This window comes from Phycomyces blakesleeanus, assembly GCF_001638985.1.
Source record: "Phycomyces blakesleeanus NRRL 1555(-) unplaced genomic scaffold PHYBLscaffold_6, whole genome shotgun sequence".
Lineage (NCBI taxonomy): Eukaryota > Fungi > Mucoromycota > Mucoromycetes > Mucorales > Phycomycetaceae > Phycomyces > Phycomyces blakesleeanus.
This window is the reverse complement of record NW_017265139.1, coordinates 1923262-1938983: the sequence shown is the minus strand read 5'-3', so window position 1 is coordinate 1938983 and position 15722 is coordinate 1923262. Positions and strand designations below refer to the sequence as shown.

At 33.6% G+C, this 15722-nt stretch overlaps 2 protein-coding genes across 2 annotated transcripts; both read right to left on the bottom strand.

Moving 5' to 3' along the window:
* Positions 1–116: 116 nt before the first annotated feature.
* PHYBLDRAFT_180632 (hypothetical protein) lies at positions 117–2126 on the bottom strand. The gene is made up of 3 exons (XM_018438343.1): positions 1792–2126; positions 1277–1641; positions 117–944 (listed from the first exon to the last, which is right to left on the bottom strand). Exons 1-3 carry the CDS (start codon positions 2048–2050, stop codon positions 183–185), a joined length of 1386 nt encoding a protein of 461 aa, XP_018294377.1. The 5' UTR covers positions 2051–2126; the 3' UTR covers positions 117–182.
* A 9426-nt stretch (positions 2127–11552) lies between these two features.
* PHYBLDRAFT_132365 (hypothetical protein) lies at positions 11553–13784 on the bottom strand. Its single transcript, XM_018429490.1, has 4 exons — positions 13323–13784; positions 13107–13239; positions 12714–12945; positions 11553–12529 (listed from the first exon to the last, which is right to left on the bottom strand). Exons 1-4 carry the CDS (start codon positions 13591–13593, stop codon positions 11831–11833), a joined length of 1335 nt encoding a protein of 444 aa, XP_018294376.1. The 5' UTR covers positions 13594–13784; the 3' UTR covers positions 11553–11830.
* Between the last annotated feature and the right edge of the window lie 1938 nt (positions 13785–15722).

Below are 15722 nucleotides of genomic sequence, written 5' to 3'. Positions count from 1 at the left end.
ATAATAATAATAATAATAATAAAAAAAAAAACATCAGATAAGTTAAAAATATGTATATAAATAAAATAAAATAGAAAATAAAAAAAAAGAAAGAGACAATTTGGTATTATAATCTTATTTGTATATATGTGTTTTAATATTTTTTTATTTTTATTTTTTTATTTTTTTAAAAAAAAATATATTCACTGGGATTTCTTTAGGGTATTATTGCTATTAGTAGTTGTGGTTGTGGTTGTGGTCGTGGTTTTGGTTGTGAATGTATTGTCCAATGCTAGCTCTTTAACGTCAAGTTCGGCCTGGGCCTGTGTCATGACTTCCATGCCATGCAGGAGTACACCCACGCGCATCATGGTCAACAGGTTCCTGGCTCCATTCGAATGGTTGTAGACGCCACCATTGAAGGCTCCTGTCATATCCTTGCCTAATGCTGCCTCTATATACTTTGATCCGCCCGGGTGGTCGAAACCTTCGAGATCGTAGAGAACACCCTCGATCAGAACCCACCGCTTATCTTGGGTGTGTACAAGATCTTGGTACTCTTCCCATGTGTACACGGGTAACTCGTGGATGGGAGTGCCAAATTTGAGATCACGCTTGACTCTTTGGATCTTTTGCTCTTGCATCTGAATCCGTCCCTTGGAAATCTCATTGGTCGGGAATGTCTTGAGATCGTAGGCCATTCCAAGGAACTCGAGTAGCTTGATGAGCCACTTGGTTGGATCGTACTGGTAAAACACGATCGCATTGCGGTAGTCCTGTGGGAACTGGTGGTGGAAGTTATGGTAGCCTTCGCCCAAGGTTACAATGGCGGTGATCCAATGGTCGCGAGGTGAATGGAAATCGTCAAAGGTATCCTCTCCCAAGAAATGGGCCAGACTGTTGACGCAGAAGGTTACATGATGAACAAAGGTGACTCTGATAACCGATGCATAGTAGAAACCACCCTATAGATTTATATGATAGACAAGAGCACAAAGAAAATGATAAATAAACATGGAAGAAAAGAAAATTTACCATTGGCATCACAACCAGCCAAACCAGCCAAACCAACTAAACCAGCTAAACCAAACCCAACAAGCCAAAATCTAATCCAACCCAATCTAATCCAATCCAATCCAGTTCAATTCAATTCAATTGAATAATTCGATTCAATTCAACCCAATCAAATACTACTATCATTACTATCACTACTACTTGGTACTACTACTACTGAGCACATCTTTCTTTTAAAAAATAAAATAAAAAAAAAATATAAACAATGATTTTGTAGACTTACCCAGACATCATTCCATCCATAGGCAGCAATCATGGTTGGAAGAACAAAGCCTGTCAAAACTGCAACTAGAGGGTAGAATCTGTTTTGGAGCATGATGAGCTTGTCGGCCTTGAAATCCGCGATGTCTGCGAACCCAGTCTTTCCCTTGCCACGATCGACATAGAGCCAACCGATGTGTGAATAGAAGAAACCACGCTGGGCACTATAGGGATCCTTGTCGGTATCGGTCCATCTGTGGTGAGAGCGATGGTCTCGGGCCCACCAGTATATAGATCCCTGGCATGCAGCGCCACCACCTATGGCGAATAGGAACTTTAGTAGAGGTGTTGCCTGATAAGCACGATGTGCCCAGAGTCTGTGATAGCCTATCATTAATGTATTTTTGTTGTTGTTAATAAATTTAGTGATTTATTTGATATATGATTTTTAAGATTGTATTGTGCTTTATTGCTTTGCATTGTATTGCATTGCATTGCATTAAAATGCCTCAATACAATAAGAATTTGTATATTTACCTGCAGTGATTCCGAGGCCTGTGAAAAAGTAAAATACGACGCTGAGGATTGCAGTTTTGGCTTGGAGTTCTGTGGTAAACATGCCGTAGATGGCTATGATAGGTAGGGTCGAGAGGATGATGGAGTAGACCCACCGAACTCGTTTGTACCAGTTCTTCCATGTGGTTGGGGTATCAAATAAAGGTGGTAATTTTTCAAGGCTCGTCTGCTCCTTCCTTGACTCTGATTTTGTGTAGGCATAGACATATGTCTCGGTCATCTTTTTATGTATATAAAGAAGTATGTTTGATGTAATGTATTGTATGTATAATATATTTATATATAAAAATTAAATGAAAAAAAAATTAGATAAAAAAGAAAATAGATAAAAAAGAAAAAGGAGCGTTTGTATTTATATATATAATAAATAAAATATAAAAATCTATTAAAATTTAATTATTTTTTTCTTATAAAAAAAATTATTTATTAAATATATACAACATAATATAAAAAAATCAGAAGAATAAGAAAAAAAAAGGGGGGAGTAGAGTAGAGTAGAGTAGGGGTGTAGAATTAATTGTTTAGTATTCAAGGACAAGCTTATTAGATGATGATTATGTCAATGAGATTTATAATACTTTTTAGATCATAAACCATAGTGCTTGGACCATAAGCAATTTATTGTATGTATGTATGTATAGGTGAACAAATCATTAGTTTTTGAAAGAAGGTGGAACAAATTGGGGGGAGTTGAATAAGAGTTTGAGAAAAGGGGATGAACCTATAGTCAGTACAAAAATGGGATTCAGTTTCGCCTTTTAGGTAAGAATACCTTTTTGATCTGGCGTACCATCAGATTAACATTTTACAAACCCAATAAAGCTAGATCGTTCTTTTAAATTTTAAATTTTATTTTTTATTTTTTATTTATATACTTCAAGTTACTCAAGATCAATTGCCAGAACAAAAACCAAATACAATCTAAAAGAGGGAGGGGGTAGTCAAATGAAGTAGAGTAAAGGAGAGTAGAGTAAAAATGAGCCTCAATTCTCAAGTAAAAACACCCCTTGAGAAACACACACACAAACAAACAAACAAACAAACAAATGATAAACAATAGTCATAACAAAATAACAAAATAGTAGAATGGTGGCTCAGTTCATAAAATACACTCTTTCATTTTATAAAGATTATATATATATAAATCTGACCAATGGTATTGCGTACAGGATATGCCTACATACCTGTAGTCATTTGAGGAAATATTTACTTATTTATTTATTTAATATGGTCTATTATGTCTATTTGTTTATTTATTTGGTTCAATAAAATGCACCAAAAAATAATAATAATAAAGATGTCTAAATTTCAACAGCTAAAATATCATTTTAGAGTAAAGCGGATAGATTGGCAGAGAATGTCTGCGGAAAGATCCGCTTGAAACGTGCGGGGGGGAAGAGAGGAGAGGGGACTATCATAATGCTTTTTTTTTTTTTTTTATTTTCATTCAATTCACTGCAATTCACTGCAATTCAATGCAATAAAATTCAAGACCTTTTGCTTTTGACTGATAAACCAAAATACATCTTGTCCTTGCCTTTTATTGCTATCTTTTTCTTGGTTATATTCCAACTTGTCTTACATCGGATATTGAATAAGACAAAATAAGATAGAAAGAGATGACAGTGTATCTTTTCCTTTTCGTTTTGTGAAACTCAGTTAAAAAAAGGAAGAAGTCCACTAGATTGATTGGCTTCATTTTTATATAAGAAAAGGAAATAATAAATAAAATATGTATTTTTAATTCTCTGGTGGAAATCCAAGAACTTGACCTTTCTATTCAACAAAATTCACTCACTCATAAATACCTCTCTCTCTCTCACACAAAGAAAAATTGAATACTCTTTTCTGGTTCTCATGTAGTACGCAAGGGCCCTTGCTTTCTCAGTAGCACCTTTATTTAAATAGTATAAGAATAAGAACAAGAAGCACAAAATACATTCATAACAGAGAGAGATCAAGGTACAAAATGTTGAAATATTGATCTGTTTTTTGCACTATTTTCCTTTATTTGAATCTATTGGATAAAGAGATATTCATTCAATCTCATTTATCTACTCTATCACAAACACAGGCACAAACACAAACACTAACACTAACACTAACACAGGCACAGATACTGAGAGGTTATTTTCCTCTCTCTTTCTTTTATTTTAATCTATTTATGTATTCTAATTATTATTTATCATTTTTAAAGAAGCAGTCTTTTCCCTCCCATTCTAGCTATTTTTTACTTCAATAGTATATCACTTGAATTACCAATGATAATTAGACTTTTTCTTGTGTCTGCATATCAATAGTATCACTAAATAAATAAATAATCTCTGTCTATCTTTATCACTCTATACCTATGGTTTCCCTTTCTTTCTTGTATGTGATGTATATGCTTAGAATTCATTTTCTCTTTATATAATATTCTATAATCACTAAAAACACAACACAAGAAATATCTTTGATTTTTCTTTAATTCCTGAATACCCCTCCAAAAATAATACAGACTATAACCATATTCTGTATGATACTTTCAACAACAAATGTACATTGGAGAGTACAGACGCCAGATCAAACCAGATCAAATAAGAAAATAGAATAGAATAAAATAAAATAAAATTAAGCGTTCTTTAAATAAACCACATTCACATACTCACAGACAGCCAGAAAGTTTATTTGATCGTACAACCATTATTATTTGATTTGGTCTCCAAATTCACAATTCACAATTCACAAATTACATTGGTACACATTGTTGCTACGCTGTTGCTACACTGCTACACACACACATAGATAAATAAATAAAAGCCTACGCACAAACCTATCAATCTATCAACCAAGAATACTTTGATCTGGCCTTTTTCAAATCAAGAAAAATTAGCTTCTTTGAGATCACATATATTAGCCCACTTTTATTTATAAAATAAATTGGAAAAATTAGACAGCTAAACAGATAGACAGACAAGAAGACAATAAGATAAGCATACAGGCAAAGTGCCAAGACAAATGGTTACAAATATAACCCTCTCCCCCTAATCTCTTATATGAGAATAAATATATATTTCTTTTTTTTTTTAAAAAAAAAAAGGTGTCATTCTGTTACCAATGAAATCCACTAGTCAATAAAAGCCTAGCAAATTAACCTAAAATAATAATTATAATAAATGGAACTAACTACTGGAAAAAAAAACGTGTGTTTAAGGGTGTATCTTTTAATGTGCTCTGGGATGTACTTGTAGGTGTATTTTGCTAAATAAGAATCTCCTACCAAAGAAGAAGAAGAAGAAGAAGTGTGTGTACACAAAGAGTGAAAATAGAACAAGAAAATTAATGAACGAATGAAAAATAACAGAAAGTATAATAGGGAAAGAATGATATATACACATTTTGGTTTATTTTGTAAGCCCTCACAAATCCTTTTTTGTTGACTTTGCCAAGCACCACTAGTTCATCAACCTCGGCTTTAATATTCGACTGTAACTAGCTATCTGTGCATGCACGCATCATCGACAGCCTATTTCTGACTCCATTAAAGTAGACTGTAGACCCCGCCATTGAAAGAGCCTTTTACATAATCTTATCGTACTTTACCTTTTTCTTTTTTTTACCTTACCCAGCAGCACCTATATAGCATATGCACTTGTCTCCGCCCAGATGATATATATATATTATTATTATTTTTAAAAAAAAATCACCCCTTTTTAGGTCATACAAGCTCTTTTTCAATCAATCAAAATCCACGACTCAATTTGTAGTCCTGAAACTTTGGCTTGGAATTCTTTCCAGGTTATATGGATCGGCAGCCAGATTGTTGGGCCTGGGGAACTTTTGATCTCTTTAAATTTTTTTTTCTTCTTCTCTTAATTCAAGTTACTCCAATCGGCTTCTCCTGTATCTAGAACCCGGTACTTTGGGGCTATTATCATTATTTTTAAAAAGGAATGTCTTGAAATCGTAAACCAGTTTCAATAGGGGGTTTCACCAGCTTTGACTGTTGACTGTTGGATATAGCGGTAATTTAATTCGGAAAATGATTGGCTATAATGAATCTTCAAAAAATGAAAAACGAGCATCCAAGCATCTAAAAAAATAGTTCGATACTCTAATGTCGTGACTTAGCCGAAATTTTGTAAATTTTGTACTTTATGTACAATTGATGGCAAAGTTCATATAGAAGCAAAGTCAAAACCAAGCCATAATAAATCTATATAAAAGTAGTTATCTTGATACCAAATTATAGAAGTCTAACTTACTTGTGAGGAATTTGGGCATAGGCACTATATTTATGGGTACTCTAATCAAGCGTATTGTACATATGAATTTTGACGTATATGAGAGAAAACATATCAACCAAGGGTCATTAGGGGGTTTCACCAGTCTTTTTTCGATAATTATTATTATTGGCTGGTGCTTAAACTACCGCTATATCCAAAAGTCAACATCCAAAGCTGGTGAAACCCCCTAATATATATATATATAAAAGGGTGTTTCATCTTAGAGGTAGTGTAGAATATTTCCATAGAATGTGGCATGATACAACAAAAGAGGTTGTACGAGCAAATAATAACAACAAACATATAAAAAAAATTCACCGCAAGACGTAATGTTTTTATATAAATCATTATCTTTTATAGACAATTCACACAAGAAGTTATTATTATTTTCATGGATAATTGTATATAACTTATTAGTCTGATTTCGTAATAAGAGGCCATCGTTTCTAGAGGGTACAAAGCTCATTTCTATTTCGTACCACCCTTACTCTCCAATTTAATTAGTATTATTTTAAGAAGAAAAGAAGCGCCAATTAAAGAGTTGTTTGTTTGTTAGTAACAATAACAATAACAATCAAGAGAAAACATCTAGATACCAATGCAAAACTAGCTCCTCATACCATCAAAGCTACTTATTAGACCATTAGATCATTAAAATCATTGAACTGTAAAAGATTGGCTTATGGCGGATCAAAACAGGCAAACAGAAATAAAGGAGTGTCTTTATAGAAAGAAGAAATTGTCATTTGGGTTATATTCATTGTGTTATATAAAAACAACAACAACAACAACACCAACAGAATGGGCGTTTTTGAATTCTGATTTCTCGATTTGAAATGATAATAATGATAAAGACCGTGTCTCTTTTCCCACCCACCCCCAGAAATGATAATAATCTAAAGTTTCGGCTCCACCTTTTTTCATCTAGAATCTCAAACCTATTATTCTCCACACAAGAGAAAATGTTTGTATGTGTTACTAAGCAACCTTTCTCTCTGTAGGTCTTTAGTTAGTCTGATATCATCAGTATTCTTTTTCTCGATCCATAAAAAAAAAGCATTATAGTTTTATCAGATTACTTTCCAGACTATTTTTGCTGTGTAACCTTCATCAAACGGCATTGTCCAGATACCTATAGACCCATAAGCCGATGTCTAATATTATACCTTGAAGAAGCTTTTGGAAATCTTTATATATCTTATATTGTCAAGCCCAAAAATGAATAAATAAATTAAATTAAAGCATGTCTTTAACATTCAACTGTAGCTCATCAGTAATAGAAACAAAGCCTTCAATTATTATTATTTTTTTTAAAAAAAAAAAAAAAAATAGAATTTTCATGCATATTTATTAATGAAGTATAATTATAATTATATATCTTATACTACATACCTACCAAATATCATGCAAACTCAATTCATATTCTTTATCATTATCATTCTCGCTACATAACAATATCCAGATCATCAATGCTGCTTATTCCAGTTCCAGTTCCAGTTCCACTTAACTTTGTTTCAAAAAGCCTACCACCCAATAATATCTCTATTGGGGCGTCGAGGCCTAGTATTTTGAGAAGCCTAATACTCTAAGCCCTTATTTTTTTTAAAAAAAAATTGTATAGGATGAGGCCCAGTATGATAACTGGTAATGTATTCTTGGAGCCTGAGATCTCTAATTCAGTCCATTCTCCTCCCTCACTGCGAATCTAGTCTGGACTCATCGGACTAGAAAACATTAATACAAAAAGTTCATTTCCATCCCCCAATTGACATGACTCTTCTCCAATTGCAATTGTAATTTTACTTTGTAGTCAATTCGTCCATCTTGACAGATCCCAGTACAAATACAAGTTACATTATATCATCATACTAGAGTTCATCATCTTTATGATAAGAGTCATGTCACTTTTATTTTTTATTTTAATTTTATTTTATTTTTTAATTTTAATTTTAATTTTAATTTTTTATTTTTAATTTATAAAAAAAAATTGAAAAAACAAAAAAAAAAATCAAAATCTATATAAAATGATTTAAGAAAATCAATTTATATAGATTTTGATTGGTTCATTTTCATTTATTTTATTGAATTTATTTACCATTGGTGGCCAGCCAATGATGAAAGTGGGATCTCCCTGTTGGACGAGAAAATTTTCAAAAAACTCGCAGTGGGCAACAGATAGGTTATCAGCATTCTACACCTGCATAGACATCGCGTGGTTTATATAGTTTGGTTTATAGGTCTTCAACTGTGAAAGTCTTTCGACCGGTTTACTAAGGCCACATCTATGAGCAGACTACGTAGATAACCGCCACAATAAAGATCTGAAAAATTTGCAAACTTTTGGCCCCTTTTTATAGACAAAATGGTTCAATTCTTGTACGACCTTTTGCAATTGAAAGAAAGTCACGGAACGTGAAAATTAAAATGATTGGTGTTTGAAAAATGAGTCAATGACTTTTAAATCATTTTGATTGGCTTTTAAAATTGTGACGCCATATGAAAAAAAGAGTCCTTGGGGTTGAAATAAAAAAGTCACATCAGAGAGAGAAAACCGAGGCGGCTAAAAAGAAAAGTCACCGCAAAAATGGCTCATAGTGTTAGGAAGGATATTGGATACGTGACTTATTATTTCTAGGTGACGTCTATTGTTCTATAAGGTTCTATGAGAAAGAAAATATTCAGTGTGTGAGTAATTTGGTGATTGCGTAGTATCTAAAGCGTACACGGCCGTTTGCTGCCCAAAGTAAAACGAACTTCTTTAAGTGAATCTTTTTTTAAAAAAGAGAATATAAATCCAAGTAATTACACCTTTTTAAATAGCTCCTATTAAAAATCCATTTAAAGGAGTTACACTACAAGAGGTGTGCACGGCCGTTTTGGCCGTTTTTGGCTTTTTTTAAGAACTGAAAATCTCAAACATTATTTTTAATAAAACGTACATTCTATTAAATCCTTTTATCGATGCTTACAAGAATTGTCTACAAATCAATACCTCTTCTTCTTTGATATTGAGTCTTTTTTGACGAACAAGCTGTAATAGTTATTTTTAATATAATTGCTACTCCACAAATAATAAAGCCACATATTTTTGGTGCTTTTTTTTATTTTAAAATAATAAGGATGATGATGATGATAATTGACCAACAGAATGTATTATTACGCGGTTAATTTTAATCGGACACGATTTTTTTTTTTTTTGGTTTGTATCCTGCCTTTTGCGGGATTTACATTTGTGTATTATATACTTGAAAAAATACATACGAGGGAATAGAAAAGAGAGAGAGAGAGGTTTAGATCATAGGCTCAGGCGTAATAGCTGATGGGTTGGTTGGTCACAAAATTCGTGGGTTTTGTTTTTGTTTTGAAGCGTCACCAAAACATTGTTTTTTCCCTATAAACATACCCGATTTTTTTAAATAACTAAAAAAAAAAAAAAACAAAATACGAGCACGTAATTACTCTACCACTTGTTGGCATCATAAAACCCTAAACAGCAAGAATCAGATCCGTTCATGAGGAGGGACAGCAGAGCCCGATCCATAGGTCAATGGAAAAAAGACAATACTTATGGAGTAACCTCTATAGCCCTCGGCATTCACAAGGGTACTATTGAAAATGGCGTAGAAATTCTCCAGGTATAAAGGTGTTTCCAAGCCCTTGACACGTCTAGGAAGGGAACCAAAGGTTACAAAGAGAACACAATCTGCGATGGTGCGCTCATTTCGTAAGGAGCCCATTCGTGTCAATTGCGACTCAGCGTCAGAGATTAGTCGATGTGGGAATCTCCATTTGCATGACTACATTCCGTAAAAACATGGAACTTCTTGGCTTCAGTTCTCACTCAGCAGCTCGCAGGCCAGGATTGACCGAGAAACAGAAGGAAAACAGGCTGAAATGGTGCCTTGACAAAGTGAATTGGACCGTTGAGCAGTGGAAATCGGCTGTCTGGTCAGACGAACCCCGATTTATGGTAGTTGGCAATGATGGAAGAGTCAGAGTCATCAGAAAGACGGGCGAGAGGTTTGGCAAGAACTACGTTGACCAAACATACAAGTTCGGTAAGGGTTCTAACATGGTTTGAGGCCGTTTCTGGGATGGGGAGCCTTGGCCTTTTGGTAACATTGAAAGGAAACATCGACCAAGACAAGTACATCGACCGTTTGGCACAGTACTTTCTTCCCTGGTACGAGGAACTGTCCAGAGATAATAACAAACAGTTTTTGTTTCAAGAGGATGGTGCACCATGCCACACGGGTGCTTATGCCACATGGTATAAAAAAGAGAGGTGTCTAATAGAAAGCTTTGATTTTTGGCCTGCCCAGAGCCCGGATCTTAATCCTATCGAGCATATCTGGGCTCATCTTGCGAAGAGACTTTGTAAGAATAGAGTAAAAGTAACCAATGTGGAAGAACTTGAAGCAGTAATCCACAAGACATGGTTGGAGATACCACTTCAAGTTCTGGAAACTTTGGTAGCTAGCATGTCAGATAGGCTTAAAGAAGTAATCGAGAGAGGTGGTGACAACTCATTACTAGAGTTTCATACTTTGTCTCTTAAATATATATATATATATATAGTGAATTTTTTTTTTCAAGTTTTGCTTTATTCTAAGCACATTCTATTGTTAGTATTATTTGGTGTGAACAGATTAAAAAAGCTAAAAAAAAAGTTTAAGTGCATATTAGATAAAATGAAGTACTCAGAATACGATATCTTCTATCAAAAGCATGATCTTCTCAATCAAATTAATAAGAAAAAAGACTAGCCAATCAGAGCCTTTTAAACTTTTTTTGAACTTTTCAGTCTGTCCACACCTATTTAAAAAAAAATGTCCATAATAATATGGTTTAAGGATTCTTTTAAAAATTCGAAACCCGACCCATCTACCTGTAACGTTTGAGTATAGTTTACAGTTAGCGATGTGTGCAGCCGAAGAGCCCTTTTTTTTTTTAAAAAAATAAAAATAAATAAATAATCGGGTCGGATTTTCATTTCCGGGCCGGCTTTGATCTTTCATAAGTATTATTTCTTAGGTAAGCGGACCGTTAGAAGATATCTCCTGTACACCTTGGTTAATGTAAGAGTCGGTACAACGGGCAAGAGCACCCGTAGCGGTTACATTTGAATTCAATTTTTCCGTAACTACGTACTGTTCAAAAAAAAAATTGTCTGCAGTAGTAGCCTTTCCCATCTCCTGTAATCTATAATTATTATTTTTTAAAGATAAGCAGCGTGGAAATACATGTTTATATATATATATAAATATTTATCGCATGTACCTGGTTAATGAGAGACATTAGAATATTGGTTTATAAGATCAGATATTTGAACCTTCTGTAATAGTGATAAATTGCTAGCTAGCCCATAAGTCATTAACAATAATAAATGTAACGTACTAAATAAGCGCATCCTCTTATTTATTCTTTAGTATTAGTAACATTATTGAACCATTTAATATTTCAGTTTCTTCTTTAGAAAACCATCAATATTATCTTTAATCTTTATTGTAATGTAGAAGAAGTAGAAGAAGTAGTAGTAGAAGAAGAAGTGTGAGTGTGTAATGATTATTTTGGTTTGTTATAATGGTGGTAATAAAAAGAAAAAGAAATAAAGGGCAAAAAATATAATGATTGGTCAAATGAATGAATGGATGATTGAATAGATAAAAAAGAAGAATAAACAAATTAAAGTATAATAGTGAAAAAGAATATACACATTTTTTTTTGGTAGGCTCTCACAAATCCTTTTTGTTGGATTTGCCCAGAACCAGTTCATCGACCTCTGCTTCGATATTGGACATCACTTCCATGCCATTCAACAGAACTCCCACGCGCATCATCGACAATACATTTCTGGCACCATTCGAGTGACTGTAGACTCCACCGTTGAACGAACTTGTCACGTCCTTGCCCACTGACGCCTGGATGTACTTCTCTCCACCTGGGTGAGCAAATCCCTTGATATCATACAGAACTCCCTCAATCAAGATCCACGCTTCTTTGTCATCCTGGACCTTGGATTGGAATTCTTTCCAGGTGTAGACCGGCAGATGCTTGATGGGTCGGGGAAACTTGATATCTCGTCTCAGCTCCTCAATCCGCTTCTCCTGCATCTGGAATCGTCCTTTGGCGATCTCATTAGTTGGGAATGTCTTGAGATCATAGGCCATTCCGATAAACTCCAAAAACTTGATTAGCCACTTGGTTGGATCGTACTGATAAAACACAATTGCATTGCGATAGTCCTGGGGGAACTGGTGGTGGAAATTATGGTACCCTTCACCCATTGTCACCAAAGCTGTGATCCAGGAATCTCTGGGCGAGTGGTGATCGTCAAAGGTGTCATCTCCGAGGTAGTGTGCAAGACTATTTACACAGAATGTGGCATGATGCAATAATGTTGTACGAGCAACAGAAGCATAGAAGAAGCCACCCTAAGGAGTAATGCATTAATGTAAATAAGATAAATCCAGATAAAACAAAATCGGGAAAAAAAACAAGCGCGTTCTTTTTACACATAAATTTATATATACAACTTGCGTATGTATGTGTGTATGCGTGTTTATAAGTCCTTTTCTATTTGAATGGTCTAAAGGCAACAAGAGATGTAAAACTCACCCTAAAATCATTCCAGCCATAGCCTGCAATTAGAGTAGGAACCACAAAACCAAAAACAATCGCAAAAAGGGCATAGTATTTGTTTTGGAACATTATCAATTTGTCTGATTTCAGGTCTGCTATGTCTGCAAATCCAGTCTTTCCCTTGCCACGATCAACATAAAGCCAGCCAATATGTGAGTAAAAGAAACCGCGCTGGGCACTATAAGGGTCCTTATCGGTGTCAGTCCATCTGTTTCAATTTTCCCAAAAAGAGATTAGACAGATAGATAGATTTACAAAACAAAAGCAGTTAGAACATCTTGCGTCTGGGCATGTTACACAAAACACTGGAGTTGACATATTTTTTTTTTCAACCAAAAACTAAGATGAAGTCTAGCCAAGCCGACTAACCTGTGGTGAGAACGATGATCCCTGACCCACCAATATATAGATCCTTGAGAAGAAGCCCCGCCACATACAGCATATATTAACTTCAAAAGTGGTGTTGCCTGATAAGCTCTATGAGCCCACATCCGATGGTATCCTACACAATATCAAAAATAAATAAATACAATGTTTTTTTTTCTCTTTTTTTTTTTAAAAAAAAATAGTATTTGGGTATCATACCTGCTGTTACACCCAATGCCGTAAGAAAATATGTAACAACGCCTAGTATAAGAGTCTTTGTGTGCAACTCGGTAGTGAGGGCTCCATAGATGGATATGAATGGGAACACTGACAAGATGATTGCATAGACCCAACGAACACGTTTGTACCAATTGTGGATTGTAGTCGGTGTGTCAAAGAGCGGTGGCATCTGGTCCTTTGGAAAGGGTGCCTTGCGAGACTCTGATTTTGTAAAGTCTGCTACAAAATTCTTGGTCTCTGTTACAGACATCTTTATGATTGTTCTTGCTGTTCTTGCTGCTGTTGTTTTTGTTGTTATATATATTGCGTATTTAAATGTATTATTTAATTGAATTGAATTGAATTGAGCAAATGAATCACAATTCTCATTTAATGATTTGAAAGAAGTAAAGGGAAATAGACAAAGGTAGAAGGGCAAAGATCAATGATACTGATTATAAATTGAAGGGAAAAAGTATGTGGATCAATAACATCCTTGTTACTACTTGCTTTGCTTATATACTAATGCAAAAATTCAAAATATTATTTAATAGTAATTATATAAAATGTATATATATTAAAAAAAAATACAAAAAAAATTGACTCCTGGAAACATTGATGTTGTGTTGTTGTGTGTAATGATATCATTTACAAAGATTTTCTTGTCGCATTGCCTACACAAATACACCTCACAATTTGTTTTGCAAACAAACAAATAAGTAAATGCTTCTCCTCTCATCCTTTTACTTATACTGATCGTAGTACTCGTCCTTGTTCTTGTTCTTGTTCTTGTTCTTATCCTCCTCATTATCAATATCATACTCCCAATAATAATTAATCCCCCTCCCCTCCCCTTACAATATATGCATCTTTTTGCTTTTTTATTTATTTTATTTTTTATTTTGACAGTACGCGTTCTAGTTCCTTTTCTTACTATTTTACTTTGACACCTTGTCACTCTTCATATTTTTTTCTTTACTTTATTAATGCAATGTATTAAGTCCTAGACTACAAGATCTATTAGATCTAGGGTTACAATTTCATATCAATATATCGATATAAATCTATAATAATAATAATTAAAAATAATTTTTTTAAAAAAATAACAATTGTGGGCGTCTTTGTGATTATGTTGAATGGATAGTAAAAAAAAAGGTAGTGTAGGGATAAATGCCGCTTCCCCTGTGTATTTGTTTATTGTTATTACTCAGTGTTTATTATTTATGATTCTTAAATATCAGTCTATATACCAGCTTTTATTACTGTGCTGAATAATTGAGAACTTTTTCTCTTGATCGATCTTAATATTAGTACTGCTGCTGTTTATATATTTATATATATATCTTTTTTATAAAAAAGAAAACATATACAAACCAGCAAACAAACAAACAAACATATAGCCAAACAGCCATATAGACAAATAGACAAATAGATAGACATTACACTATTGACATTTGCTTTCTTTTTAATTTTTTTTTGCAAACAAATAGCGAGCAAGAGATCAAGAGAAATATTAGACTCGATAACCAGAATCAGAATCGATTTTAAGCCAATTGTTCAAGGTGCAAATAAAAATATTGAAACAAAAGGTTGACTATTACTCTTATTTTCGATTATTACTATCACTATAACTATAACTATCGCTATTGCTATTGCTATTACTATTTTACGATAAAAAAAAAACAAGGCTCGCGGATAACTAAGAATTTGATCCGGACATCCTTCTGTTGACCCGCAAAGATGCGCATCTGATTATAAAACAAGCTTTTATTTCTTTTTTTGGTTGTTGTGTATTAATCTGTGTAGATCATAAAAGCAAAAAAAAATCAAATCAAATTAAATAGATAAATAGCTAAATAAATAAGTAAACCATCACCAAAAATAACAACAACAACAACAACAACAACAACAAGATATATACACACACAAACATATATTGGTTGGTTTCATTCATTTATGCTATCTCTTCCTTTTTAAAAAATCCCTTGACTCTCTGCATTGAATTCAATATCATAGACACATTATATATCGTTATGGTCCTTTCTTCTTCTTTCAAACGATTTCAATGGGGAAATAAATAACTATATTTTATATGACATCTTGAAGGAAGATAAAATATACGAGCAAGATGTCAATTTTCTTTTTCTTATTTTAATAAATCTCCGAACAAAATTAATTTTCTCAAAAAAGCTCAAAAACTGCAAACAAACAGCTGTGATTGGATATAGTTGCACATGTACATTTACTTGTTCAAATATGCGCTGCATTCATGCAACCCTGAGCTTATTTTATAAACGCCGTCCCACAATTACGACAATGCTTAAATCGCCTACTTTAGAATGCTGTCTCCGTTTAAACGATATAAAATGTATATAAATAAAAATAAAATAAAATTGTCTA